The 26,072-nt window shown below is 40.4% G+C and overlaps 3 protein-coding genes across 5 annotated transcripts; 2 read left to right on the forward strand and 1 right to left on the reverse strand.

Moving 5' to 3' along the window:
• Window positions 1-3,529: 3,529 nt before the first annotated feature.
• LOC137794490 (paired box protein Pax-5-like) lies at window positions 3,530-6,051 on the reverse strand. Its single transcript, XM_068591305.1, has 7 exons — window positions 5,926-6,051; window positions 5,648-5,813; window positions 4,912-5,109; window positions 4,776-4,816; window positions 4,588-4,692; window positions 3,637-3,780; window positions 3,530-3,552 (listed from the first exon to the last, which is right to left on the reverse strand). Exons 1-7 carry the CDS (start codon window positions 5,966-5,968, stop codon window positions 3,530-3,532), a joined length of 720 nt encoding a protein of 239 aa, XP_068447406.1. The 5' UTR covers window positions 5,969-6,051.
• Window positions 6,052-7,033: 982 nt separating this feature from the next.
• Window positions 7,034-12,257, forward strand: LOC137791860 (zinc finger CCHC domain-containing protein 7-like). 2 transcript variants are annotated; one of them, XM_068587056.1, is made up of 8 exons: window positions 7,034-7,961; window positions 9,054-9,106; window positions 9,240-9,338; window positions 9,837-10,007; window positions 10,219-10,254; window positions 10,442-10,546; window positions 10,817-10,934; window positions 11,445-12,257. In XM_068587056.1, exons 1-8 carry the CDS (start codon window positions 7,550-7,552, stop codon window positions 11,843-11,845), a joined length of 1,395 nt encoding a protein of 464 aa, XP_068443157.1. In that variant the 5' UTR covers window positions 7,034-7,549; the 3' UTR covers window positions 11,846-12,257. The 2 variants fall into 2 exon arrangements, with proteins under 2 accessions (XP_068443157.1, XP_068443166.1); XM_068587065.1 differs by having other exon boundaries at window positions 9,840-10,007.
• Window positions 12,258-12,746: 489 nt separating this feature from the next.
• On the forward strand, window positions 12,747-26,072 carry LOC137796322 (E3 ubiquitin-protein ligase RNF38-like). 2 transcript variants are annotated; one of them, XM_068594206.1, is made up of 13 exons: window positions 12,747-12,865; window positions 13,667-14,081; window positions 18,460-18,512; window positions 18,676-18,857; window positions 19,933-20,434; window positions 21,267-21,407; window positions 21,541-21,729; window positions 22,389-22,550; window positions 22,645-22,748; window positions 23,754-23,835; window positions 23,933-24,054; window positions 24,300-24,399; window positions 24,949-26,072. In XM_068594206.1, exons 2-13 carry the CDS (start codon window positions 13,796-13,798, stop codon window positions 25,009-25,011), a joined length of 1,986 nt encoding a protein of 661 aa, XP_068450307.1. In that variant the 5' UTR covers window positions 12,747-12,865; window positions 13,667-13,795; the 3' UTR covers window positions 25,012-26,072. The 2 variants fall into 2 exon arrangements, with proteins under 2 accessions (XP_068450307.1, XP_068450298.1); XM_068594197.1 differs by having other exon boundaries at window positions 12,763-14,081.

The following is a 26,072-nucleotide window of genomic DNA, read 5'->3' on the forward strand; positions in this document are numbered from 1 at the left end:
CAACATTCATTCACAGTTTAGACTTTTTAAATTGGCTTCAGTGTATATCATTAAATGAAAAGAAATACTCAGATACACACTGCGTTAGCTGTAACACACACACACTGGACCGGCTTGGGTTTAGACATCAGTTGCTGGATAAATGATGAAATTCATGATAACAAAGAAATGTTCTCCAAAAGGAAAGAAAGATATGTGGGTACATATTGTAATTTATATATAGTTGTATATTTGACTTTCACCAGGCGTAAATAAGCAATAAAATGAAAAAACAGATAAACATGCCATAAACGTACAATGGACTGGTGGTTGCAAAAAACATAGCATTAACTGTATAATGTGGCAGCAGCATAACGCAGGTCAGAAGAAACGATGCACAGCAACACAGAGGGGATGCAGAAATAGAGATGAACCACAGCAAGAGTTTGATCAACCAGAGGAACATCTGGAGGAGATGCAGCAGCGACCAAACTGTCCAGAAAAGCAGACTTCCAAACAACCACAACGCTTTGGACGGAAGAACGATATCAGCATCCTGAGAGAAAGAGAAAGAGAGACTCTTTTTGTCTGGTCTTGTTGTGAATGAGAGTTTAAGTTAATATGGCGAGTTTAAGTTAATATGGCCTTACATGGTCTTGTGCATCAATGTCTTCTTTGCCAACTGTTTCCACTTTAAAAAGAAAGAGACAAAAGAAATCACTGGGATCGAGAGAGAACACTGGCGACATATACTCTTCCTAAATGTGATAAAAGGCCACTTTGATGCAAAAAAAAAAAAAAAAAAATCATTTGTGTTGTGCTGGACCAGTATTGCTCTTTTATATTATTACTCTGCAAGACCTTAAGAAAAGCAGTTAGGGATTTAATCTGTGAACTTCTTTCATTCAGTGCATTCATGATAAACAGGTTGTCACTTACAGAGTGCCAGGAGAAACATAGCACACACGTCATCCACAGCCATTTCTCTCTTCACCTGTTCCTTTGTGCTTCAACCTAACATTGTATTTATACCACAAGAAATGTTCATTTGTATTGTATTGTATTTTGTTTTACTGTAAACATACAACAAAGTGTAATAAAGGTAACAGCAACATAATTTTGTAAAACAGATAGCTTCTATATGGCATCCTAATTATGACCCCAAAAAACAATATAAATGAAATCCTATTAATATACATTTTGTATAACTTTAAAGATGCCAAACTAGCTGCTGATTTTACAACCAAATATATCTTTTAGAAACCAACCAGAGCATTAAAAATTAAAGATTTTCTGAGATCTGTTTTAGTTTTTACTTAGAAAAGTCTGTCACCATTATTAGTATCATCAATATTCATGTCTGTTCCCTCAGTTGGAGTCTATAGTCTATTAGTTGCAACAGCGTCAGCAATAGTTGATGGATAAATAGATATAATAGCAGCAGCATTAAGAGGACATACTACATCATCATACCTATGAAAATAAATCGCCTACTGCTGCCTGCTCATACAGGACAATGAGCAGGTAGACATTCTGCTATGAGCCAGAGAGCCATGGTCTTTGAACTCACCACAGCTGCTGAGTGACTGACACTGTGGACAATTATCATCATCATAACCATCATCCGAGCTCCCCAGGTCGTTGAGACAGCGGCTGCACATTGTTTCTGCTGTGGACTATCCAGTGGGGACTGGAGGACTGCAAGTTACCCTGTGTGTTTGTTTGTGTGTGTGTGTGTCTGTGTGCCAACAGGGTGTGTCAGTGAAACAAACCTGATGGAGGCTAGGGCAGAGCTATGCCTCCAAACTGGTACAAACTCATCGCTATGAGTTGCAACATGGATAGTATTTAGGTATATGTGTGTGTGTGTGTGTGTGTGTGTGTGTGTGTGTGTGTGTATATATATATATATATATATATATATATATATATATATATATATATGTATATATATATATATATATATATATATATATATATATATATCTTCATTAGCACCTTTGTGGAGGACTCATCAACACAATAAATATTTACTCAGTAAAAAAAATTATGCTGCATTCCTCACCATTTGTATTGTGGCCTTCAAAGTCTATATTGTCAGCCAACAAGGAAGAATTATTTTGGTTCACATCAAATACTTTCTGGAGCAGCTGTAAAAATAACATTGAAGCATTAGGTTAATCATTTATTCATCTGTAGAAACTCTTTATAATGCAAAATGAATACTATTGTATTTTTGTACTTGATTCTTTTTTAATACTACTTAACTGTAATTTATTCTTTACTGAAGAATCCTTGTATTTTTGCTGAGCTTATGGTTATTCTGTATTTTTTTCATAATGTTGTGTGTGTGTGTGTGTGTGTGTGTGTGTGTGTGTGTGTGTGGGTGTGTGGGTGGCACTGTCTGTCAACCTTAGTGACAGAATGTGAAAGCAGAGTCAGGGAAAGTGTTAGTATAATCCATATTTTAGAATAATACATGCACTGTATTTAAGTATCGAAAGCTACAGTATAGGACATTCTATATGATTACGGATATAGAGGAAAAAGGCAGCTGTGACCTGTTGAACAGGTTGCCTGTGCATTTGTGTCACTGTTCTCGCAACTGTGGCTTGCCTCAAAATGCTTGCTGGAGAATTGGCTGCACAAGTAATGTCTAAAAACAACTCATTACTAGGATGCTGCTGGAGGGTGAACATTCAGTTCAGTTTGTAAGAAGTTGTTTCTTATCTTGTCTTAACAAGCTGCAGCTTAAAAGTGTCAAACTTGTTGATATGGTTGCTCACAACCAAGCAAATCAGTCAACTACCGCCCCCTGCTGATAAAAGCTTCTACTAATGGTGTTGCTGTAATGACAGCTCTGTTATTTTTAGGATGTTCTACAGACTGTAATGAGTAAAATAAATAGATTTGGTTGATTTGACTTCACTTTTGTGTGATGCCTGACATTTTTACACTGTCAAAAGATGTGGAATCATGTTTTGCTTACTCCTTTAAATTGCAAATGCACACATATTTTGGTAAACTGCAGAAGTTTGAACATCTGTAACAAAACCCTCACATACAAATATGTAGATGTACACAAAACATGTGTCACTGCTCTCTATGTGCCTGTTATAGACTGATGCCCGTTCCTGGCCACAGATAAATTTCTCAGTGGTGTTCTTTGACCCCGCGGGTCCCTCTGGCATCTCCCATCTCTTTTAATCCCTCATGCTGGAGGCGAGGCCACAGGGAGACACACACGAAGGAGAGAAAACAGTCATTGTTCTTCATCACGGGACCCCTAATGATGCTCCCCCTCAACCACTGGCTGAGGAGAAAATGGCCACATGGGTGGCAGCCGGGATGGGGGATAATATGTTGGCCTGATCAAGCTCTGTTAAGTTTGAAACACAGCATGCATATTGTTATTTGACTCCAAATTATGTAAATAAAACATAACATCTTAAGTATATCATCTCAGTTTTATTTCAACATGTTTGTAATTGTGTTTTCTAAATTGATGTCAGGCAGGTTTTAATAATCAGGAGGTGTTTTGCAGCCCTGTTTAGTTGTAATGACACGGACGCCCTAAACAAGAGAACAGATGAGAAAAAACACATGAAGGTTCAACTCTTATCATACATAAGTGATCACGCTTTGATGCAGACTGACCTAAGAAGTCTGGATTATGATAAGTTGGCAGACCAGGGTAAAGGGTCAGACTGGAAATAGAGGTCAGGCAGGGGTTGGACCTTCTCCAGGCTTCATTATAGGAACATGGCCGGTTGTGGTAGACGCAGCAGGAGATGTCCCCTCCTAGAAAACAAAACAGCTTCAAGATCACTTTCATTTCTTTCCCTACCTCCATCCCTCTCCTGCAATCGACTTGTTCTAATTAGTAGTTGACAGTAGTTGGCATGCACACGCGTGTTTCTAGCTGTAAGGATGCACATCAATCCACACAATCTCATACTCTAATGGCTTTAGTGATTGAGGAGTGGAGGTGGAAGGCCTGTAATGAGAGGCTGAGGTGAGGAGGAGAAAAGGAGAAGCAGAGAGCAGAGAGGACAGAAGCCCGGGGCCATGAGGTGGATCTCTTGCTGTGGAGGTTGTCACAGCCAGAGTGATGTGAACACAGGACCACCGGCTTTACTCATTGGCCTGCTGTGTGCTCTGTTGTGTCTGCTCTGCAAATCCATCCATCTACACAACATGTCTAATCTAGTGTGAAGATGAACATTCAAAACCACTTGTTTTAGAGATGGTCTTGCATGATTTATTTCATTGTTGAAGAACATGCACTTAATGACAAAAATGGGGAATTGCTGACAGACAGAAAAATGCAGGCTGACCAAATTGTGGACAATGGGGATTATAGCTCTGAAACCCGTTTAAAACTAACTCTCTGAAAAAAACAAACAACACAAAAACATTTAGATTTGTAGTTGTCAGGTTTCCAATTGTGAAACTAATAGAAGTGGTAAAGTTGCAGTTATACTATCATCCATTATCCATCTTGTATCATTCCTACCAAAACAATAGAAACAAATATACACATACATATATATATATAAAAACTTTCAAACACACAGAAATACATAGATAAGAATAATGGTATTTTACCTTCTTTGTGTTTGCTGCATTTCCTGATTCCCAGAATTCCACTGATGGAACGGGTGGACTCAGAGGAATAGGCGGTTCCCATGGCAACAGATGGTGCAGATGATACTGCAGGGTCAGAGGTCAGTGTCCGGAAACATTAGAAACACGTAGATGGATCAAAAGAGAGTAGAAAGGACAGAAAAACTTACCAACTTCACAAGACTCGGACTGGACTTTGTTTCTGATGATCCTGTAAAGAGAGAGGGATCTCAGCTGTCCTTTCTACTCTCCCTTGATCTGTGTTGTCAAGCACACAAACTTACACATGCGTGAACTCATCTGTACCTGTTGATCGAGCTGATGCTGGGCACGCCATCATGATTGCACACTCGCTCTAGCAGCAGCCTGTCTCGGATCTCCCAGGCGAACATGGTGGGATTAGTGTGTTTCAGTTGCAGGATCATTTGCACAACACGGGGAATGGCCACTTTGGGTTTAGAGCCTCCGATCACCCCGGGTCTGATGCTTCCTGTGTCATTGTACCTGCATTTATAATATTGATGCATGTCAGCAGGGTTAACATATTACTTTCGGCTGTGGAGAAAGTTTGATCAATATGCTATTGAATATAGTGAGAAACACCACACTGTGGATTCAAAGAACATGACCACTTAGTTTTAAGATCAATAACTATCAAAGATGTTTTAATTTCTGAATAATGCATTCACCGATGACAACACTTATTTTAAATGATCCAACATATGTCTCCAAATATTATGCATTTAGAAATGAAAGATATTTATATATATTTCCAAATTACTTATTCACTTTTAAAAACGTGGTGGTACACATTAATGTGTACCACCTAATACTACTAATGTGATCAAAATTACAATATAAAATATCTTGTGCATTACATTGTTTTTTTGTTTTTTTTTTACAATGTTTTACAAATATTAGAATAATAATTATTATAGGCAATAATATTGTTCAAACAAATCTAATCAACTGTATATGACGCAATGAGTAAAATATTAATAAATAGGCAAAATAAACCTTTAAAAAGGTAATGTAATTTTACCTGGCCAGTAGCTTGCTGACACAGCCGTGACTGACGCGCAGGTGGCGGGAGATCTCGCAGGGACGCACACCCCGATGCGCGAGCTCCACGATGCGCTGCCTCGTCACGTGCGGCAACGGACGCCCGTTAATGAAAACACCGCCGAGCTGGTTCACGCCGCCGTACCCTGAGGACCGGAGCGGATCAACATGATTCCGTGAGGGGGTCGGATGTAACTTCGGTTACTCTACGTATTCTGAGGCGGCACCTCATAACTTTATTTAAACAGCGTTACTTACTGTGCGTAACGGTGAGTGGCACCGGTCCAAAGCGCGCGTCCATCGCCGACCGACTCTAAACAAAGTCTCGAGCTTAATCTGAACTTCTCGTTGTTTGGTATAAAGTTGAGCCTATCTGGTTTCAAGGACGAAACATTTACTCATTCAAAAAGAGGCTTTAAGAGAGCACTATTCACAGTTTGTCCCTATATTTTTGTTTGTGGTGCGGAGGGACAGCATTGTGCACCTGAGCGGTGGAGCTGCACGAGCCTTTGATTGGGCGCACATGCGCACATGCATTATCTTTAAAGCAAAGATTTTTTTTTGGAAATACAGTACATAAATCATACGCGGCCCACGTAGACGTATTATTTGAACAAGACTGCATTGTAATTTTACTTTACAAATTTAAGGATCTGTTTTTATAGCAGTTTGAATATTGGAAATTGTGACAATATGAATATCATTATGTCATTGAAGCTGACTTTGAAGTCACTTTTCTCCAAAACTGTAAAGTAAAATCCCAAGGCCATACACATGGACATAGAGGAGGTCAGCTTGAACAAGACTGTATTGTATTTTTACTTTACACGTTTAAGGATCTGTTTTTATAGGAGTTTGTATATTTGAAATTGTGACATTATAAATATCATTATGTCATTGAAGCTGACTTTGATGTTACTTTTCTCCAAAACTGTACAGTAAAATCTCATGACCATGTACATGTGCATGGCAGAGGTCAGCCTCAACAAGGCCGCCATGTGAGTTTACTTTACAAATTTAAGGATCTGTTTTTATAGCAGTTTGAATATTGGAAATTGTGACATTATGAAGATAATTATTTTATTGAAGCTGACTTTGAAGTAACTTTTCTCCAAAACTGTACACTAAAATCCCAAGGCCTTACATATATGCATGGCAGAGGTAAGCATGAACAAGGCTGCATTGTAATTTTACTTTACAAGTTTAAGGATTTATTTATTTATTTTATAGCAGTTTGAAAATTGGGATATTGGGGAATTACGTTTGAACGCTTTTTGTGCTATCTAAGCCACCGTAGACCACCATACCGTAACACCTGAAATAGACGGTCATTTATTTTCCACTAAGTGCCGCTCACTTGGTGGATAAGGGCTGACTTGACCGCAGGGGAAACGCCGGTAAAGTTCTTCAAGCTTCCGCTTTATACATAATATAAACAGTGGAAGTCACAGCGCTTTCAGTTGTATGGAGAGACTATTTGTATAGTGCATTGTGTGCAGTGGCAACCCAATTATAATGAACCCAACACGGTAAGCACTCGTAAAGTGCCATTATAGACTCAATTTCACTTAATAATTAATAATTTAACTAGCTAAGCTAGCTAAGCTATATTAGCTCGCTACGTTAGTTGACGTTAGCATAGCACCGTCGGTTGGCCTGATGTTAGCCCACGTGTCAGTATATTTTAACTGTCTACATATACACCTCATAATTTCACGTTCAAAGAAAAAAAGACACAACCAGACGATTTTATTACACGGTGCGAACCACTTAAAAGTAGTAGTAACTTGAATTAGCCACAGCTGGTTGATAGTAATGCAGTGAGCCGCCACTGGGTGGTGCTGTTCAGCTTCTGTTTTGAGGTTGTACTATTGATTATACGATGGAAAATGAAAATGGTGATGATGAGCAAAGTAGCAAGGACGACGTCTTCTTTGTTGGTGACTTAAATAGTTCAGAAGGAGAAGAAGAGATTAAGTTTAGTCACCAGGAACATCACAGCAGCTGTAAACGGGCTTCACGACTCATCAGGGAAAGCTCTCCTCCGCTTCTCCTGGCATTCAACATCACCTCTGGACAGGCGGTGCAGCTCAGCAGCCTGAGTCCTACTTCCAGTTCAGAGTTGGAGGAGGTGGAGGAGGAGGAGGAGGAGGAGGAGGAGGACGACGACGACGACAGTGACCAACCCATCGAGGAGTGGATGCTCCTTGGAGGAGAGGAGCAGGTGGGAGACTCAAGCATCCAGCTCAACCTGAGCTACAGGGATAGCTGTGAGGATGCCTCTGGAGATGAAGGTTAGTTTGCAGTTGATCTCACTCTGGGTTAACCTTCTGTTGCCATCTACTATCTTATTTCAAAGCCTACTAATGCAAGAAATATGTTTCATTGTTGTTACATTTCACAATTTGGGATTCTGAAATGTTTATCTGAAGGAAAAACAATTGAAACTGAATAACGTACAAGCAATATTAGATTAGAAAACTCTATTAATCACCAGTGGGAAAACTCATTTGTCACAAAGTCATACAGACAACAGACAAAGTTCACAGTGCCCAGCAGACAAGAAATGCATTACAAAGGAACAGACATCACCAGAAAATGCCATATGAAACAGACATTTACATAAACTGAATGTTATATATGTGATATTAAGAAAAATAACTATACAAGAACTCAAACATGAACCAATGAAATTATACAGCCTGTCTGTAACCGGTATTTAGGCTCAGCCATGTGGGTTGGACTAAATATGTTATGACTATATGGCTTCACCTCTGAAATTGATGGGTAGGCTTTGTTAACAGCAATTTGACTTGTACTTGTTTAGCGCTTTTCTAGTCTTCCGACCACTCAAAGTGCTTTCACACTACATGTCATCATTCATCCTTTCACACCCATTCATACACTTTGACAGTGGATGCAAGGTGCCACCTGCCCATCATGACTAATGAGTCATGATCCGGGGATCGAGCCGCCAAAGGGCAACCTGTTCTACCTCTGATCCACAGTCATATGTGTGGGTTGTAAAATAACATCACTCTATCTGTAAGGTTTAAGCTTTATTTACAAACTATTGTAATTTATCACATTCACACACAAGGTGCTGGTTGGTTTTGTTGGTTAGTACTTGACAAGTTCTTATTTAGTAATTTAATTTAACTTGTGATTTTTTTTAAATGGGAAGAACTCAGCTTTAAAGTGTGCCTTGGTTATTGCTGAAGTAAAACAATTAACATTTGTTTCACTTAATCTACAATTCTTTATTTTGTTTGAATTATGTTTCAATACGTATTCTGTCTGACAACAACATAAATATAACTTTAATTGTTCAATACATTTACCTCTACAAAACCTAATTTTCTACTTGTTTTTTGTCGCTTTCATAGATCAGACTGTGAAATCGGTGAATGATACGTGGGCTGTATCTGAGAAAGACAAGGTAGCGTGTGATTCATTTTTTATTCATTTTCAGAAATACTTTTGGCTGACTCTCGTGTGATTTTTCAGTATTGTGAACTTACAATACTCCATTTTAAATAATGTCCATGTCTTTGTTCTCTCACATTATCTAGCGTGGTGCTGATCGGTCTCTGCCCAGACGCTATTTTTCTCTGATCTGTAAAATTTGCAAAAAGATGGGACACATTGCCAAAAGCTGCAACAACCCTAAGGTAAAGGAACGCGTGCATCTACCCCTTTTTCTTTTACGTATACATAACATATTTTCATACTGTCATTAGTAGGTAGGTATACAGCCGATATCAATGTCTTGAGGAAGGAATAACCTTTGTGGGAGTTTAATACAGTTATTGATTAATAACCCTGATTCAGGTTTGAATACTTACAAAGCTGGTGAGATTTCTATCTAAAATCACTTTGACGGGGCTTCCTGAATTTACCTTTGATCTCTTATTGGAGTTCAGCTGATATCCCCCTGTTCTTTGCTGTGTTTCCTGCAGCTATACAGCTATACACTAAGCTATTCAATAATTGCAAAATGCTTAAAAAAATAGTTTATGCTCTCTTTTTTGAAAAGCATCCTTCATATTTTCAGCAGTTTAAACAAATAATATATTGCTGTGCTGTTGTGAAGTTTATGCTGTCAAATTGAAAAAAAAAGTAGATGACGAAACATTAATGTTAACAAGAATTTTTTTTGTTTCTGTCAGCAGAAATGTCCCACCTGTGTTCTTTGTGGGATACAGGGCCACATCCAGAAATACTGTCCGGGCCGCCCCTGTCCCAGCTGTGGCCTGTCACATGGCCTCAAGCCCTGCGAAAGGCCCCAGGTGTGGAACCAACACTGTCAGCGCTGCGGGGTGTCAGGGCACCTCTCTGACGTGAGTTGAGGTTGGGATGTTGGGTTTCTGTGTTGAAGGAAACTTTGAAAGGATTTGTCAGTTGTGTGTTGACATATTCTGTAGCCTCAGGCATGTTGGGCCTTTTTATGAAGTGTTACTCTACTTTGACAGTTCCTCATCTGCACAATGCTCTTTACATTAGTCCTGCTCAAGAGTAATTTTCTCCTTTTGTCTTCTGGGTTTTCCTCAGACCTGCCCTGATACGTGGAGACAATACCATTGCACAGTGAGTTGGTGTTTTTACTTTACTGCACTTTTATTATTCCACCTTACGAAAGTATGATGCACAACGATTCTAGATCTTAAAAGGCCTTTCTGGCTGTATTAACACCACCGATCAAAATTAGAGAATATAAATAATCAGATGTTAAGAAGGACCATCTTAATGTAACTTTTTGACCTTTTTTTTTCAGATACGGTTAGAGCTTCCAGTCAGGCCACCGACAGTCCACATCCTCAAAAAAAAGAAATACCCCTCTCATTGTTGCAACTGCTCTCAGAGGGGACATCATGGCTATGTAAGTGGCCAATGAAAGGAATCCTTTTTTTTCTTTCTTTTTAACTTTTACAGCCTCTCCTTCTTGACTTGAACTTTGCCTTAACCTATATGTAATCCCACTTTCTCTGTCTGTCTACAATGTCTCAGGTCTCTCACTGCCTTCCTCCTCTGTATACTTCTGTACAACATATTATCTCTCTTTTTTTCTTAATCTTCTTTCGGATTGGACTTAACTGTAGTTGTCGTCTTGCTCACTCACTTTCAATTTGATCTACTCTGTCGTTATTAGGAGTGCACTCAAAGAAGGATGATCAGTGGGACTTTTCCCTTACTGCCATACGTTTGCCACTATGACACCATTGAGGATGTCCTCCAATGTCGCCCCTGGAAGCAGAAAAAAGCCAAAGGTGACAAAATGTATATTATAGTATACACAGTAATACGTTATGCAATATATGTGGAGAAAATAACAGAATTCAGTTTAAAAGCACAACAAATCACAGCCCTCAAAACCCTGTATTATGGAGTCAACACCAACATTTTTAACTTTATTATCATAAATTTCATGAAGGCAGAATTTTTCTTGCAAGACTGTTGTAATAGACTGTGCTAGTTTGTGTAGTTTGCCTGTTGTGGCTAAAAACATATAAGAGCAGCGAGGGTGCATCAAAACAGTAAAGGTTTGGGCTGTGAAGACCAACACAACATGTTGAAAGGCACTTTGTGGAGCTGCAGAGAACTATAGAATTGGTTGATAATTCGCTGTGGCAGCCCCTTTCACTCTACATTGACCTTTTTGTTTATATCAAATTATGAGTTAGTGCCGTTATAAAGAACAACTGCTTTCAACTTATTGTTTAGCTATAGAGGCTCACTAATTATTGAGGACATTTTCTCCATCCACTCTGTGTATTCAGAGTTTTTAAGTTCTAGATTCCTGCCTCTGTCAGACCAGCAGCACTTCTCTGAAGGGACAGGCGGGAGTGGTGAGGAGAATCAGCCAGTCCAGGGAAGACGCAGGACAAAGCAGGAGACATTCGGCCAGGCTGGCAAGAGGAAGAAGTGGCCAGAAAGGCGCAAAGAGAGACAAGAGGTGAAGAGGCTTAAGAGAGATGCTCAAGCCAAACAAGGAGGACTAACAAAATGTAGGTACTTTGTTCAAGAAGTTTGCCCTGCAGACTTCTACGGTCACAAGAAGTACACACCCCCTCCACAGAAGAGGAAGGATGGGGCAGGTGGCAAAAGCAGGAAGAACAAAAAGGCTGAGAGATCGAAGTCGAAGAAGAGAGGAGGGATAAAACGTGGGAATTTATGGTGATGTAGACATCAGTAGTGTAAGCCTTCTTTCCCCAAAACAAAAAGCACGCCACAGACACAAATTATTGATTTTTTTTTTTAAGAAGTATCAAATGTAACTGGATGATTACATTTTTTTGTTGTTTTTTTAGCTTGTTTAATTTATTTACTGTCAAATACAAAAACTGTATATCATACAGTGTAGCTTATATTACTGTGCTTTTGTACTGCTTTTGTTTCATGCAGGTGCAGTTTCCAACATACAGTAGTTGAGTATGTTATTATACAGTTGAAAGTGTGATTTATTATCCGACCCATAAAATAATGGCAGTTTATAGTCATTAAAATAATTTGAATAGGGTCAAACTGAAACGTGATCGAGCTTTGTATGTTTGTATTGTAAAGACAACGACAATAAACATGGATTCCGGATAGCCTCGTGTATAATTTATTCTTAAAGATAGAGGATTATTGTGTGACTGATACGTATAAGCATATAATCATCGGGGGTTAGGTTTATATAGTATATCGGAGAAGGCTTTAAGCAACCGCACACTTTGTTCAACCTGAAAAGCTGTATAACGCAAGTGGCTTTCGGCTTTCAAAGCGTTGTCTTATAGTATTTCTGGTATGAAGCTGCTGAATTATTAATGACCTGAGCAGCTGCCTGCGGTTGGCCAGACTAAAGTAGTCCACTCCCATAATGATCGACTACGTACAAATCCACTTTGACCGTCGTTGATTAAACAAATATCACTTTGACACCGGTTGTGAGACTGTTCCCATCTCCTTGTTTGTGGGTTTGTGCTATTTACCAACAAGCCCGTCGCGGGTCAAGCTTGTGACGAGCGACGTGTTTCTCTGTGATCCATTGGTAGTGACTTGGCAGAGATGTGAAACTCCCATTGATTGATCTCCACACACTCCCCGCTGACCAGAGAAAACACTCGATAGCGAATGCGAGAGGGGATTTAAATGTGACAAATATCGCCCTCGTTACTTGACGGGAAAGGTAGCTGTCCGTTTTCCCGTGCTGTCCGAGGTAACCTGCTCCTCCCGTTGTTTAACGACCAGCCTAACGTCGTCGTTAGCGAGCTTGTAATGTCGGCACTGTTGGACTTGTTTTCCCCTCCAGACCCCGCTTCCTGTTAGCTGTGGGCTAGCTGGGAAAAATCGAAATTATGCAAATGACCGGGCAGGTATAGTTAGCCAACGCGAAGGGGTGTAACTTTACTATATATAACAGACTACCTGTCGTCATTTAGTTGGAGTTTATTCACAAATACATGCTGTTAAGTTAGTTTATTAGCCAGCTATGAAGGCTGCTGGTTTCCTTTAGTTTGCTAACCTACGACAGCAAGCCATCTTGCTTGTATTGAGGGATTTAAGTATTTAACTTCACAAGCACTCGGTGGCAGAGAGCGAGCGATATTAACTTCAGTTGCACGTTAATATGTGCATCAGCAGTGGGATCATCCCGACAGGACTAATGACTTAAACATACTTTATTTTCCTGTGCAAAGCCTGCCAGTGTTCCTCTGTGAAAAGACAATAGAGAGCCCGAGACTTGCACAGCTGATGTTCTGGTAACGACAAAAACTTCCGAGAAAATTGTGTTTTGATTAATCTTTCTCTATCTTACCAGGACAGTATTTTTTTCATTAAATACTTATTTATGTCCGTAAGCGGTAAGATAACGTAACCGTGAAGTTGCTTCGCTCGAGGGCTGCTGATGGTGCTGATGGTGCTTGTGCGACATATGACGGCTGCGCTTCCCTGAACACGCTGTTTTCAGGTGTCTCCTCTCATTACATTACTAAAACAACAGCTTTAAATGCCTCAGAAAACACTCCCAGCAGCCGGGCGTCATCAGAGGTAACTCGGTGGACGGAGAGACGCGTAGAAGCGGCCGAACAGGGAGGCTCCTGCCCGCTTCTCTCCAGCGCACGTCCATCCACCGCCCTCCACTGCCATGGACCCCCCGAGGACTCGGTCGCGGTCTCGGTCCGGCTTCTATCATTTCGGCATGAGCGGCAACGTTGGAAGCAACGGTAGCGGCAACGCGGTGGGCAACGGGAGCATGATGACCGCCAGCGGAGGAGGGGTGAGCTACGCGCAGCAGAGCAACCCCGGTTGGGCGCCGCACCACGGTGGCCGCAGCTACCCGGAGAGTCAGCAGCAGCACACCCAGGGGAGCTACCTGTCCGCGGGGGCGCAGCGCCACCCTCCGCACGGAGCTCACAGACACCCCGGGGCCGGTAAGCAAGCGTCAGTAAACAGGGCCTGCAGCCCGGCTAGATGCATCATTACACACGCAGGATACACCCCCTGGGGGATGCAGGCGGACCACTAGCAGCTTAACAGGCTTTGAGACATTTAACTGGAAGGCTTGGTGCCTTCACTGCCAGCTGTTGCGTGAACAGTCGGCTATACACTATGTCAGGGGTTGTAGTGGCGGCTCTGCAAAAGACGTTTGAGTAGCATTTACTCATGTGAGGACGGTGAACCACCTGAACTTTGTCTTGTATGTTGCACTTTCATTATTTCAGCACATTTGATGAACTTGATGTACTCTCAAGTTCTTGCAATATTTCAGTTGTACTCAGTGGAGGTAGTTTTTTATTGAACAGTTATCTGAATACATATAATGTATGTCATTTCCTGGTTCAGTGAAACATCTACTGGACCTCCATTAGGAATTAAACACTGCAGAATTGTCCTGTAGTCTTGGCATAATGATGCTGAAGGCCCGCAGGACATATAATCTTACCCCCTGTTGTCAAGATGCGAGGGAAAAACACTATATTGAGTCATTTATGTAGTGCATATACACTTTTATTAGAATTACAATGACATGTTGAGATATATTCTATACAAATTTGAAAACCAGTCTCGATGGTCAGTGGAAATTGTGTACATTCAAACTGCAATATTGTATATTTTCACAGATCAAATCAGGAACGAATGCACTTGCCCAGCGGTCTAGACAGCCTACATACGCTACTTTTGTAGTCACACAACTTTCAGCATGTATAAGAGGAGTCCAATTTAATAAATTTAAAAAAAACACGTTTGGAGAGATAGTTTGAAATTAAATCTCTCTATCTTTAGTGATTTTATCTTTTTGTTTTAGATTGCTCTTTGTTGTGACGCAGGCTGGCATATAAAACCCTTCTATTTCGCAACAATCGCTTTCATCCATAAGCCGTAATACATGTTATAGTTAAGCTTGTGCAAAGCTGTATATTGTCCCAAAATAGTCCAACATATCTCTTATCTAAAGGTGTACATTACAGATTGTTATGGTGTTATAGTTTCAAAGAACTGTCCAAACACAAAGAAACAATAGAGTTGTGTTGGCTTGTTAGTTTATCCATTTTGTGAAGTATAATTTATTGACATTGCCTGGTAAAACTTAAACTGTTATTCAATAGGCTTTTCATGCCCAGAACAGTAATGGCTCCTTATCCAACTCAAACTCACTAGGAGAAAAAGAAAAACTCCCTAAAACTTTTGAGAAAATAGAGGTAGACACAAATAAAACTGTGAGAGAGGAAATTTAAAGTGAGACTGCAACACAGCCTTTTTTCATTCTATTCAACATTTACAACCATGTTAGTGTTAAGCAGGTGTCTATCGCTGACCTTTTGGAAAAGTGATTGGAGAAACCTTCTGTAATACCAGATTGGATTCTCTCAAAGGCAAAACACTGCTTTGAATGAATGAAAGCAGGGCTTTTGATGGGTGTCTGTCGTAATGGCTGCGGTTTTGCCAAAAATACAAAATATCCCACTCTGGGGGGGGACACACAAAAACACATGCTTCTAAAATTGAGAGACTGTGTGTGTGTGTTGCTCATAAGTAAGAGTGTGTATGTTTAAGTGCACAATACAGATTTTCTGTTCGTGTCCGTTTTGTACATGTTACTGTTTTATGCCTCGAGGCATCACTTTATGTATAACGCGTCAGGGTTTTATTTGGGATTTTTATAAAAATGTGTCCCTCTGTCTTATCTCTGTTTTTCACCTCTATTGCTCCTCTTTCTCTCCCCCAGTGTCAAGCTTTTTATCCCCAGTTTTGCTTTAACAGCGAGTGTTGCATCCCACAACCTGCCACTATTACAACTTAATAGCAACCAGTTTTTACAGATCTTCATTAATACTATTATAATACATCACCTGGTTTTTCTGATAATTATGTGGGTTATAGAGAGTGTCTCTCTATTTTTGGCATGTTGCTTCTAAATAATGGTTTATGTCTTTGTCAAAGAACAAGAGCACATTGCTACTTGATCACAGCTGATACTCTTAAGTTCACTATCATGCCTGCCTGACTTGATGGTCTGTCGTAAAATAAATGGTGTCATTCTTCCCCAGCAGCCATGCTCGGAGGAAACAAGGTTGTGTCTGCTCGCCAACAGAACCCGTCTATTCTGGCTCAGCAGCTCCTCTCCTATGGCCTTCGGGGTGAATCAGCATTAACAGACCTCGTTCTCCAAAAACACATGGGTGGCTGAGGCCCAGTACTCTCAAGTCCTGGGCCCCAGCCACCCATGTGTTTATTGAGTCTTTAAGGTATTGGCCGAATTAACCCAGTACCAAGTAGTATCAGAACTTCCTCAAGTCGAAAAATTCTGCACAGATCTAGAAAAAGATTCACAATTTTAAATGGTTTTTGCTCACAGACAGTCGCCTCAATCGTTCTTCACGTTAATACAAACGATACCCAGCTCTACCCAGGACCCTATGAATGCTGAAGAAAAAGGCACGTTACATAAATAAAGATGTAAGCCAGCATGTTGGCCTACTGTTGGCTAGTTCGTCAACTGACTGGCCCTCTGTTCTCCGCAGCCACTAGCAGGGCGTCTTTGAGCTGTCACTATCGGCAGCCTTCACATGGCTCTGGCGTGGCGTCGCAAAGACAAGAAACGGGTGGGGGGTTGCTTTCAGATCCGTTGTCTCTTGAGAGACAGAAGGGGCTGTTTGTGTGACGGAGGCATAGAAGAAAATGGAAAGAGATGAGGGGGGTGGGGGGTCTTCTTCCCCTTCTTTCTGGTGATTAAAGGTTTTTGGGGGACTGCTTAGAGGAAACTCTTGTCAGCTGAGTTCAAGGACATCCTTCTTAAGCTGCTGAAATGACTGTGTGCACATGCTGCATCCAGATTGCACATGTGGACTGTCGGATAAACAGCTGGAAGAGCATTTTGTTCTTCTGAGATTATGTTTATGGGATCTTTATTCAGTTTGAAAGCATAATGCATTAATTTGAGAAAAAAAATGTTCTTATGAATTAACAATATTTATCTCAGAAATTCTCAGTAAAGTTCTCATGTGAAAATAAATTCCCAGAATTTCACAATATAACTCAATAACTAAAGAGAAGCTCTCATTTACTTGAGTTGGATTTAATGGAAGAAAATATGTCTTGCCTGCTTAGTTCAATTCAGTTTTATTTACATTTGAGACATTGGGGGAAAGCATTATGTCTTTAATATGGAGACATGGATGTTAGTTTGTAGGCAGTTGATCAGACGTGAAGCTTCTGATTGGATGGACATCGCAATGTTTCTCCAGGATCAGTTAACATATGGCATGCTTCACGGTAGTAAAAGATACATCTGAAATCAAACCTTAGATTACTTCCACAACTTTATAACACAGTTAAAACTCGGCTGCTTAGCAGCAAGTATATTCCATGCTTATGCACTCTTTTCTGTGAAAATCTCTCGGATTTAGGGATAATAATAATAATCTTGTTAGACCAAAGAAACATTTTTTGTTCTTCTCAGAATTACAGATCTGATAATCATGTTAAGTCAAACAAAAATTGATTTTTGTTGTTGTGCATCCTTAATTCCATAATGCAATCCAGGGTCTACACTACAGTGTTGTTTCAGTTTATTGCCTTTTTTTAAAAAGGGATTGATGAATTGATAAATAAAACGCAATAAATGAAAATGCTATCAAGATCTTGTCTTTAAATTGCTGGCATTGTCTGACCAACAATCCAAAAGCAAAATATATTGAATCAACAAAGTTATGAAAATTGGAGAAGCACATTTTAGAAGCTTAAACTGCCAGGTAATTGTTGGCCATCTTTGCGTTATAAATGTAATACAATTTCCATCTATCGACGAATCAATTCGATAACCTTTTGATAGTGCACTATGGTAACTTCGATAAAAGTAATGGTGAAGGTGAGCCGTCGTTCAGACGGTCCTCCACATGTGCGAAAGCCACAGGGTGCTCTGGTGTGTTGAACACAATCCGTGAGTCTGCACTGACTTGTCATGGTGGATCAGAGGGAGTGATTTGTCTGAGAACCAGAGAGGATGAGCCCAGTGTGACATCTTCCAGAGATGGCTTCCTCCTTTGTCTGCTTGTTTTAAGCAGGGAATTCAAACGGCTGTTAGGCGAACAGACCCTCGATGAGGACTGTAACTCTGTTTGTGAAGCAAGATGTTGCAGATCTGTTCAGGCTTCATGATGATCCATGGGAAGTCAAATCAAAGGCAGCCAGCTTTTATGTGTTGTATTTCAGTTAGCGTCGCAAGCATGTGTCCGTGTGTCTTGTGATGTTGATGTTTTTCTCAGCTCTGTCTTATCTGATTCTGTTTTTTTCCTCCGTGGCCTGCAGGAGGAGTGCTACATTTTCATCCAGATAATGTGTGCACCGAGGATCGGGACAAAGTAAGTATGAAACATGAGCTCTGCCTGTTGCCTCTACTTTGAGTAGGATTTGTATGTCATTTTTTTGTTTCTTATACATTCTCTCCTTTTGTCTGTCCTTGTTTATGTTTCTCCCTGACCACTCGTCCCCATGGTCGCCCCCCTTCTTTACATCTGTGTGCAGATGGAAGACAGCCCAAGCCCGAAAAGGCAGCGTCTTTCCCAGCAGGCCATGTTGGATCTAAACTCCGCCCCTCCTTCAACTCCTTCCTCTCCCATTCGCCCATGGGAGTTGCCTCCCAGTCGCAGACCACACCCCCACTACATGCCAGAGAGATGCCACACGCCTGTTCGCAATCGACGCAGGTGTGTTTGTGTGTGTCTGTGTGTCTGTGACACAAATACATAATGCCATATTCATTATCAATCTGGTAATTGTTAAACCCATAAAGGTAAAAAAAAAAAGTCAAACGTATACATTGAAATTGCTTATTCTGTCTGACAAACAGTCACAAGACTTAAAAATGTTCAGTCACAGTTATATTGAACAAACCAAAACAAGGATTCAAGAAACGTCACGCAAAAGTGTCTTATCTTTTCTAAATCTTTGTACGCAATGGATTACCATTAGAATGGATCAGATTTTTTTATTTATATTTTTTTTTACTGTTAATGCCAGTAATGAACTGGTGAAATAATTATTTTCTGATAATCATTTAATTCTTCTCTGCGTGTTATCATTGTAATTCCAATTTACAATATTTGTTTGAATGTAGGCACCAGGTTTTGAAAAGTACGAAGAATATGTGGAATAAAAAAAGATGATTGCGGTCATTTTCGATAATGTTTTTGACAATGTTATCATTGCACATTGCTTAAAGTTCTTTGTATTTTTTTAAATAAATAAATAAATAAATATATATATATATATATATATATATATATATATATATATATATATATATATATATATATATATGAGATTTGGTGCATTTATATTGACTCTTAAAGGTTAAACAGTACAAGAGCAGTGCAGAGCGACGGCTGTGAGCTAGCCAGTGGGGCACGCTCGCTCGCATGACAAGCATGAGCATATGTAAATAAAGAAAGGAGAAGCTCAGACGACAACACACACAGAGGGAGAGTGACTTAATTCTATGCTCAGGTTTTGCATTTTATTTAACCTTTATTTATACAGGTAATTTCATTGAGACAAGGTCTGATTCTCAAGAGAAAAGGTAGCTAATACACACAATATCTTTACAGAGCAAATGGCTGTTTGCTGCTATATTAACCCTGCATATCTACTAGTGGAGTAAGTTAAGTAAGTGAAGTTACTTGAAGGAGGTGACTGCACTGGTACTGCATTTATAATGATCCAAACAACAACATAATTCCTTTGGCCTTTTTCTTATGTTTTCCCTCTTTTTTTCCTTCATAGCCCTCCAATTAGACGCCAGCGTGGCCGGAGAGACCGTCTGACCCGCCACCACCACCACCACCACCACGCCCACAACAACAACAACAACCACCACCACTACAACAACAACAACAACAACAGCAACAACAACAACAACAACCACCACCACCATCACCATCACCACCCCAACGCCCACCACCACCAGCAACAGCAGCAGCAGCAGCAGCATCATCACCACCACCACCTGCACTCCCACCACGGCCTGTCGCCAGGCCACCAGGATGAAAACTACCGTCACCCGGCTCCCCCTCAGGGCTACCCACCTTTCACCCAGCAACCTCCCCGTGGGCTGGGGTCCGGGCTTGAAGACCGCCCGGGTCACCATCCCCCAAATCCCTCACCAAGGCCCCTCCACCAATCACCGAACCTGTCTCCCAGGCTGCTGCACCCTGTGGCCCATCCACAGCACCCACATGTCCACCCATCCCAGCAGAGCAGCATGGTGCTGGACCTCCATGAGCAGGTGATGTCTTGAGATAATGTTGATGGGGTGAATTTATGAGTTTATTACTGTGGTCTGTTTGATAAAAAAACTACTTCTTCTGTAACCATGTCGGTGAAAGATTCAGTTGGTTAATCTGGGCGTGTCTATGTCTGGCTTGTGTGCCTGTTTTAACATCAGAGTAGGATCTTTTCAGAAAGATACAAGCAGGAAATATTTGTACCTTTTTAAAAAAAAAAAAATAAATCCAATGTTTAACTAATTGTTTGACAATCACTTATTGCTGGAGTTACAGTGTGCACTTTTAAGCCATCTCTAGAAATACAGTGAAACTCTAGACTAGTAATTGGATTTTGATGGGAACCGTTTGCATTACTAGATACACTGTTAAGTCGGTCACATGATTCATTTGCAGGTGAAAGAGTAAATTGAGATGTTTGACTTCAGTCATTTAAAAATAATTTATATAATAATTGTAATAAAAGTTCACATCGAAATTCATAACTACAAATATATGCAAGTAACAACATGGAGAGACTTTTGGTCAAAATACTCCTGTAACTGCAAGACATCCTCTCGTAAGTATCAGTATACCATCACAAATCCAAATAGGTCTGTTTATCATGAAATGTTAATTTCATTACCTCAGAACAATCCTGTGTTTGGGAAATCATGCTTCACTTGTGCTCAACACCAAAGATTATCAGTAGACAGTTTCGGCACTGATGCACGAGGTCTTTCTGTATTTGCTACCTGCATCGTGTGGACACAATCTAGTAACCCCAGCTGCTCAGCTTTAAATCACAGTCTGTGTTGGTCGAGTTGACCTTTACCCGTTGATCTCCATATTTAGGTTTCAGCTCCAGTATCGTATTCCGTGTCTCCTCCGGGAGCACCACCGGGCCTGCCGCCTCGCTCCACTCCTCAGCAGATCCCAGCATGCTCGGTAGTCTTCAGTGGACAGCACTATCCCGTGTGCAGTGTTCCTCCTCCTGTGAGTCTGTTTGTTTATTTATATTACAGTTGCATTTTTTCTTCTACTGATGAAATTATTATTTGATATTTTTTTTAAAACGGTTTTGCTCATTCAGGGAAATACTGCTCCCATTTTTCTTCGTCTCTGCCAGGTCCTTCAGACTTGCTCTGTGCAGCACTTACCCATGCCCTACCCCTTCCCATCATTGCTGTCCAGTGACCCAGCCTTCCTGCTTCCCCCTCCTCACCTCTCCCACCCCCCAGCACACCTTTCCCACCATCCACCTCACCTGTCACAGCCGGGTCAGTTTGGACCCTATCCGACGCAGCAGGCTCGATCGGTGAGTTGTCATTTCGTTATGCTTTGTTCAACCTCTTATTTGGTAGCCGAGGCAGCTTTTGTGAATATTGTAAAATATGGCATATAATTGAGGAGCTAGTGTGACTGTCAGCATCTTTTGAGCAAAGCTTTAAATATTTTGCCTGCTGTATCAAAAGAAAATGCAGCAAACGAAGGTGTTTTTATAATTAAAGCAAAATGAATGATGCATGTTTTATACATTTGAGTTGAACAATTTATGCCGCTCTCCTTGAGTGTTTACAAGAACCAGGAAATAGTGCAGTGTTTAGTAATGAATCACGATGTCTACTGAAATAGGGTGTTTTTAACATGTATGGCTGCACAGTGGTATGGCAGTTAAAGAATGTCTGGGCTAAAATGTTCAAAAGTGTTAAATTAATTAGTGTGTCAATGTTTACAAATGCAAAAGAAAAAGCAGAAGTATAAAGGTTAGGTTGAATATGTATGATCATATTTTTCAATAAAACGTCCTAATCCCCATCTCATTTGTAGAATTTGTTAAGGGTTGATGCTCCTCCTACACCTCCCAACTTTATCTGTCATTTAATGTTTAAATAGTTTTTCATTGCTCGTGTTGTTGTGATCGTATGAACGGATCTCGGATGGTAACGGTGTGTATTTTCTTCTCGACGCCGCCAGCCGTTACAGAGGATAGAGAATGATGTTGAGCTTCTTGGAGAACACCTGTCTCTGGGTGCTGGGCTCCACTATCCTCCTGCCACCCACCCGGCCCTCACACCTCACTCCACCCAGCTTCACTTTCTCTCCCACGATCCCCTGCCACAAGAATTCTTCGGAGTGGTGAGCACTAAGAATAATACAAAGGCGTTCGTTTTCCTTTGCAGAAAATCCATGTGAATGATTTCTCATGTATGTGTCGTCAATTGCTCGTCAGTCCTATCCAAACTTTATTCCTCGGCGTCTCCCGGGGCGACGGTACCGATCACAACAGCCACTGCCACCTTCGCCTTACCACCCCAGCCTCCTGCCTTACTTCCTGTAAGTAGATAAGTACATTAACTTCCTTATTTTCATCGTTCTAGTTTCACTTTATCTCAACAGGTCGCACACTTAATGTTACCCTCAAAAAGAATGGTACGTGAAGACCCAACAGCGGCTAAACAATCAGATTAACGGACGAGGAAAACAAACGTAGATCTTCATCCTCCATATTATATCTACAATGGCGATGAATGTTAATAATCAAGTGGACTTAAACCTTTAGTGAACACTTTTATCTCAAAGCTGCAAAATATTTGAATATGATTTCAGCATCGTTCTCTCCAATAAAATCTAAAACAGGTCTCCAAAGACTCATTTCTCCTTGGAAAAGTTGGAGAACATTATAAAGCCAACTTGAAGCAGATGGTTTGACATCGTCTGGACTCCAGCCAGAGCTGTAAGAGTGTTCACCGTGCACAGTACCATAGAATACTAAGGATGCTCTGACATCTGTTTAATTCAGGTGAGGCAGCATGGAAGCGTAAGTTTTATATTGTCGAGGATTAAGCGCACCAGAACAACGTATTATGAACCGTTACCAGTTTCAACCCAAAATGTATGAATTTCGGGACAGAGCCACATTAAATGCACATATGTGCCTTCATGCTCCACCTTTCACATCCAAAAATTTCCTGAGATGCGACCGTTAAAAGGGCAAAAAAAAGGTTACAAAATATTACTTGTATTGGCAAAATATAAAGTAGCATTTATTTTATGAAATATGCAGGGCGTCGATGATTATGTTAGGCGACTTAAAAAACTGCAGACAGAAAAGGAAATTCTAATAAAAATGTATGTACCTGGCATTTTGATTAGTTATGCTTAGAACGGGCAAGAGCCGGCCCTTAAAACAGATTATTTAACAATTATTTTTAGTTCTATACTGAGGAAAAAGTATGGTCAGATCACATTATTTTGTTGAAACTACAATAATGATTTATTGATTAAATTTAGTTGCTTAAATTGCGTCTTTCATGAATTTAATTTTTTCTCCTTCTGTAGTTCAATGCTGCCAGTCCAGCCCACGGGACCTGCAATCAGTCTAGAGCTGGATGTAGACGATGGAGAAGTGGAAAATTACGAGGTTAGTTTTCATCTGCCATTTTAAAATGATTTTGCGTGCATGTTTGCTGGATGCAGACTCTTATTCTTCCATTGTTGTTGATGTTTCTTCCCCGCAGGCCCTTCTGAACCTCGCTGAACGTCTTGGAGAGGCCAAACTCCGAGGACTGACAAAGGGAGACATCGAACAGCTTCCTTCCTATCGGTTCAATCCAAATAACCATCAGTCTGAACAAACACTGTGAGTGCTGCCCTGTTACACCAGGTCATCGCCGGTTGATTTGCTGAATTATTTATGTTTCACCTAATTTATTTTAGGTTAATTTTTCAGTTGCAGAGTTTGTGAGAAAACAATCTGTGTCTTGTGGTCTAACCTTATCACCAATCGACCTACATCTGCCTTAAAGCCCAGTGTTTCATGTAAATAGTGTTGAACAGGTTTCTTGTGTTGCCGTACTTCACATGTCCATACCCGTTGTGTTGCAGGTGTGTGGTGTGTATGAGTGATTTTGAGTCCCGCCAACTGCTGCGAGTCCTGCCCTGCAGCCACGAGTTCCACGGGAAATGTGTCGACAAGTGGCTCAGGGTAAGTACCACCGCGTGGAACTCGTATAAATATGAGTTCATCTAAGGCTAATTACACGGTTTTGTATTGGTGTCGCCTAATAGCTCACCAGTAACTTACTGAGAGAAAACATTTTCTTTTGTTGAAAGACTCAATCACTCTGTCCAAAGTACACATTAATTATGTGAACAAGGCTCCTCTTAATTATAGAAGTGTGGTGAGAATCTCACTCAGCAAAATAACTTTTGCGTAATGGAAACCAACATCAAACTTGTGTCTACATGTTCCTGAACTTGGAGTCCAACCACACATTAACCCTGGAACGTCTGAAGAAGAAGCTGAATACTTCAACACTTGATTACCAACCAAAAAAAAGGCTCTTGAACACTAAGTTCTTGTGTTGGTGATAACACAGTCTTATGTTTTAGAGGCATGATGGCAGTGTGTGGTGTAGTGTGTAGTTGTAAGTTTAGCTACTGTCCAAATGTGCAGTTTTAGTCAGGGGCATGTTGTGTGATCAATAACATAAAATCTAAGTGGATCATTTTTGTTTCCTCTCTCTGTCCTCAGGCTAACAGGACGTGTCCCATTTGTCGCGCAGACGCCTCAGAGGTCCAGAGAGACTCAGAGTGACCACACGAGAGAGCCAGATCCTCCTAATTGTCTGTCAAACACATTCAGCACTACCTGGTCCTGATATATTGATACACATGTATGTGCTTACACACACACATGGCACTTCCCTGTGTTTTTGTGCGTCACTTTCTGCTCGTTTGTTATCCTTTCTATCTTTATCCCTTCTCCCTTATTTTTGATCTGATCAGATTCCCTCTTCAGCAGTTATTTTATTGTATTGTCTGTTCACATTAATGCAAGCTGTCACATCTTTTTAGTGAATTTCACCCTGCCTGACCACTATTTGTGTGTGTGTGTGTGTGCGTGTGTGTGCGTGTGCGTGTGCGTGTCAGTAAGAGAGAGGGAGAGTTTTAGATGTGCTGGAGCATGCGTGAGTTTCTGTTGTATCAGACAAGGGTAACGACATGGGAGTGTTTTTTCTCTCATGAGTGACTGACTTTACTTCCTGTTTGTACGTTTATGCACTGTCTGTCTGTATGCATACTCTGTGTGTATGTATGTTATAGACTTAAATCCTTTTTTCTAGTTTGACAATAAGGGTCCATGCTGCCACTATATTTCTCGGTTGCCTATTTGATCCGTTTGTTCCAGTAGATGATTATTGTTGTTATTATTATTATTATTATTATTATTATTATTATTACTCAACCATTATAAGTGATTGTTTTCCTGCCAGGCAGTTACCTCATCATTCCGGTTTTGATCATCTTTCATTACAAACGCTTCACAGTACTACTTTGAAATTAAGCACATTATATATTTTACTTTCCCTTTCTTTTCTTAGTAAAAATAATTTTGTCTGTGAATTTGCGGTGGCACATGTGTTACATATATACATATATCTATATATACTGTATAAATCTATGAATATCTGTATACCAAATAAAATGCTTGATATGAACTTTTTAAACTTAAGCATTTTGTATATATTTTTTCTTTTTAAAGCTGCATATTAGGAGCTAGAGAAATAAGTTGGGTATAATCGTGCAAAATTTGTCTGTTAGAGTTGAAGTGGTGGTAATATTAAAAATGACACTGACTGCAGATTGCTGCCCTGG

The sequence above is a fragment of the Clinocottus analis genome, unplaced genomic scaffold, assembly GCF_023055335.1.
Source record: "Clinocottus analis isolate CAN_PGR_092001 unplaced genomic scaffold, fCliAna1.0.p SCAF_10, whole genome shotgun sequence".
In the NCBI taxonomy this organism is placed as follows: Eukaryota; Metazoa; Chordata; class Actinopteri; order Perciformes; family Cottidae; genus Clinocottus; species Clinocottus analis.

Excerpts from the sequence above, each read along its gene's own strand:
- LOC137794490 (XM_068591305.1), bottom strand. The coding sequence starts at position 5,968 with ATGGACGCGCGCTTTGGACCGGTGCCACTCACCGTTACGCACA. Across the intron at positions 4,693-4,775 it reads GTCCGAGTCTTGTGAAGTTG|TATCATCTGCACCATCTGTT; the intron begins GTAAGTTTTTCT and ends CTGACCCTGCAG. Across the intron at positions 3,781-4,587 it reads ATGCAGCAAACACAAAGAAG|GAGGGGACATCTCCTGCTGC; the intron begins GTAAAATACCAT and ends TTTGTTTTCTAG.
- LOC137791860 (XM_068587056.1), top strand. The coding sequence starts at position 7,550 with ATGGAAAATGAAAATGGTGATGATGAGCAAAGTAGCAAGGACGACGTC. Across the intron at positions 10,255-10,441 it reads GGAGACAATACCATTGCACA|ATACGGTTAGAGCTTCCAGT; the intron begins GTGAGTTGGTGT and ends TTTTTTTTTCAG. Across the intron at positions 10,547-10,816 it reads AGAGGGGACATCATGGCTAT|GAGTGCACTCAAAGAAGGAT; the intron begins GTAAGTGGCCAA and ends TGTCGTTATTAG.
- LOC137796322 (XM_068594206.1), top strand. The coding sequence starts at position 13,796 with ATGGACCCCCCGAGGACTCGGTCGCGGTCTCGGTCCGGCTTCTATCAT. Across the intron at positions 18,513-18,675 it reads GCACCGAGGATCGGGACAAA|ATGGAAGACAGCCCAAGCCC; the intron begins GTAAGTATGAAA and ends ATCTGTGTGCAG. Across the intron at positions 22,551-22,644 it reads CACAAGAATTCTTCGGAGTG|TCCTATCCAAACTTTATTCC; the intron begins GTGAGCACTAAG and ends ATTGCTCGTCAG.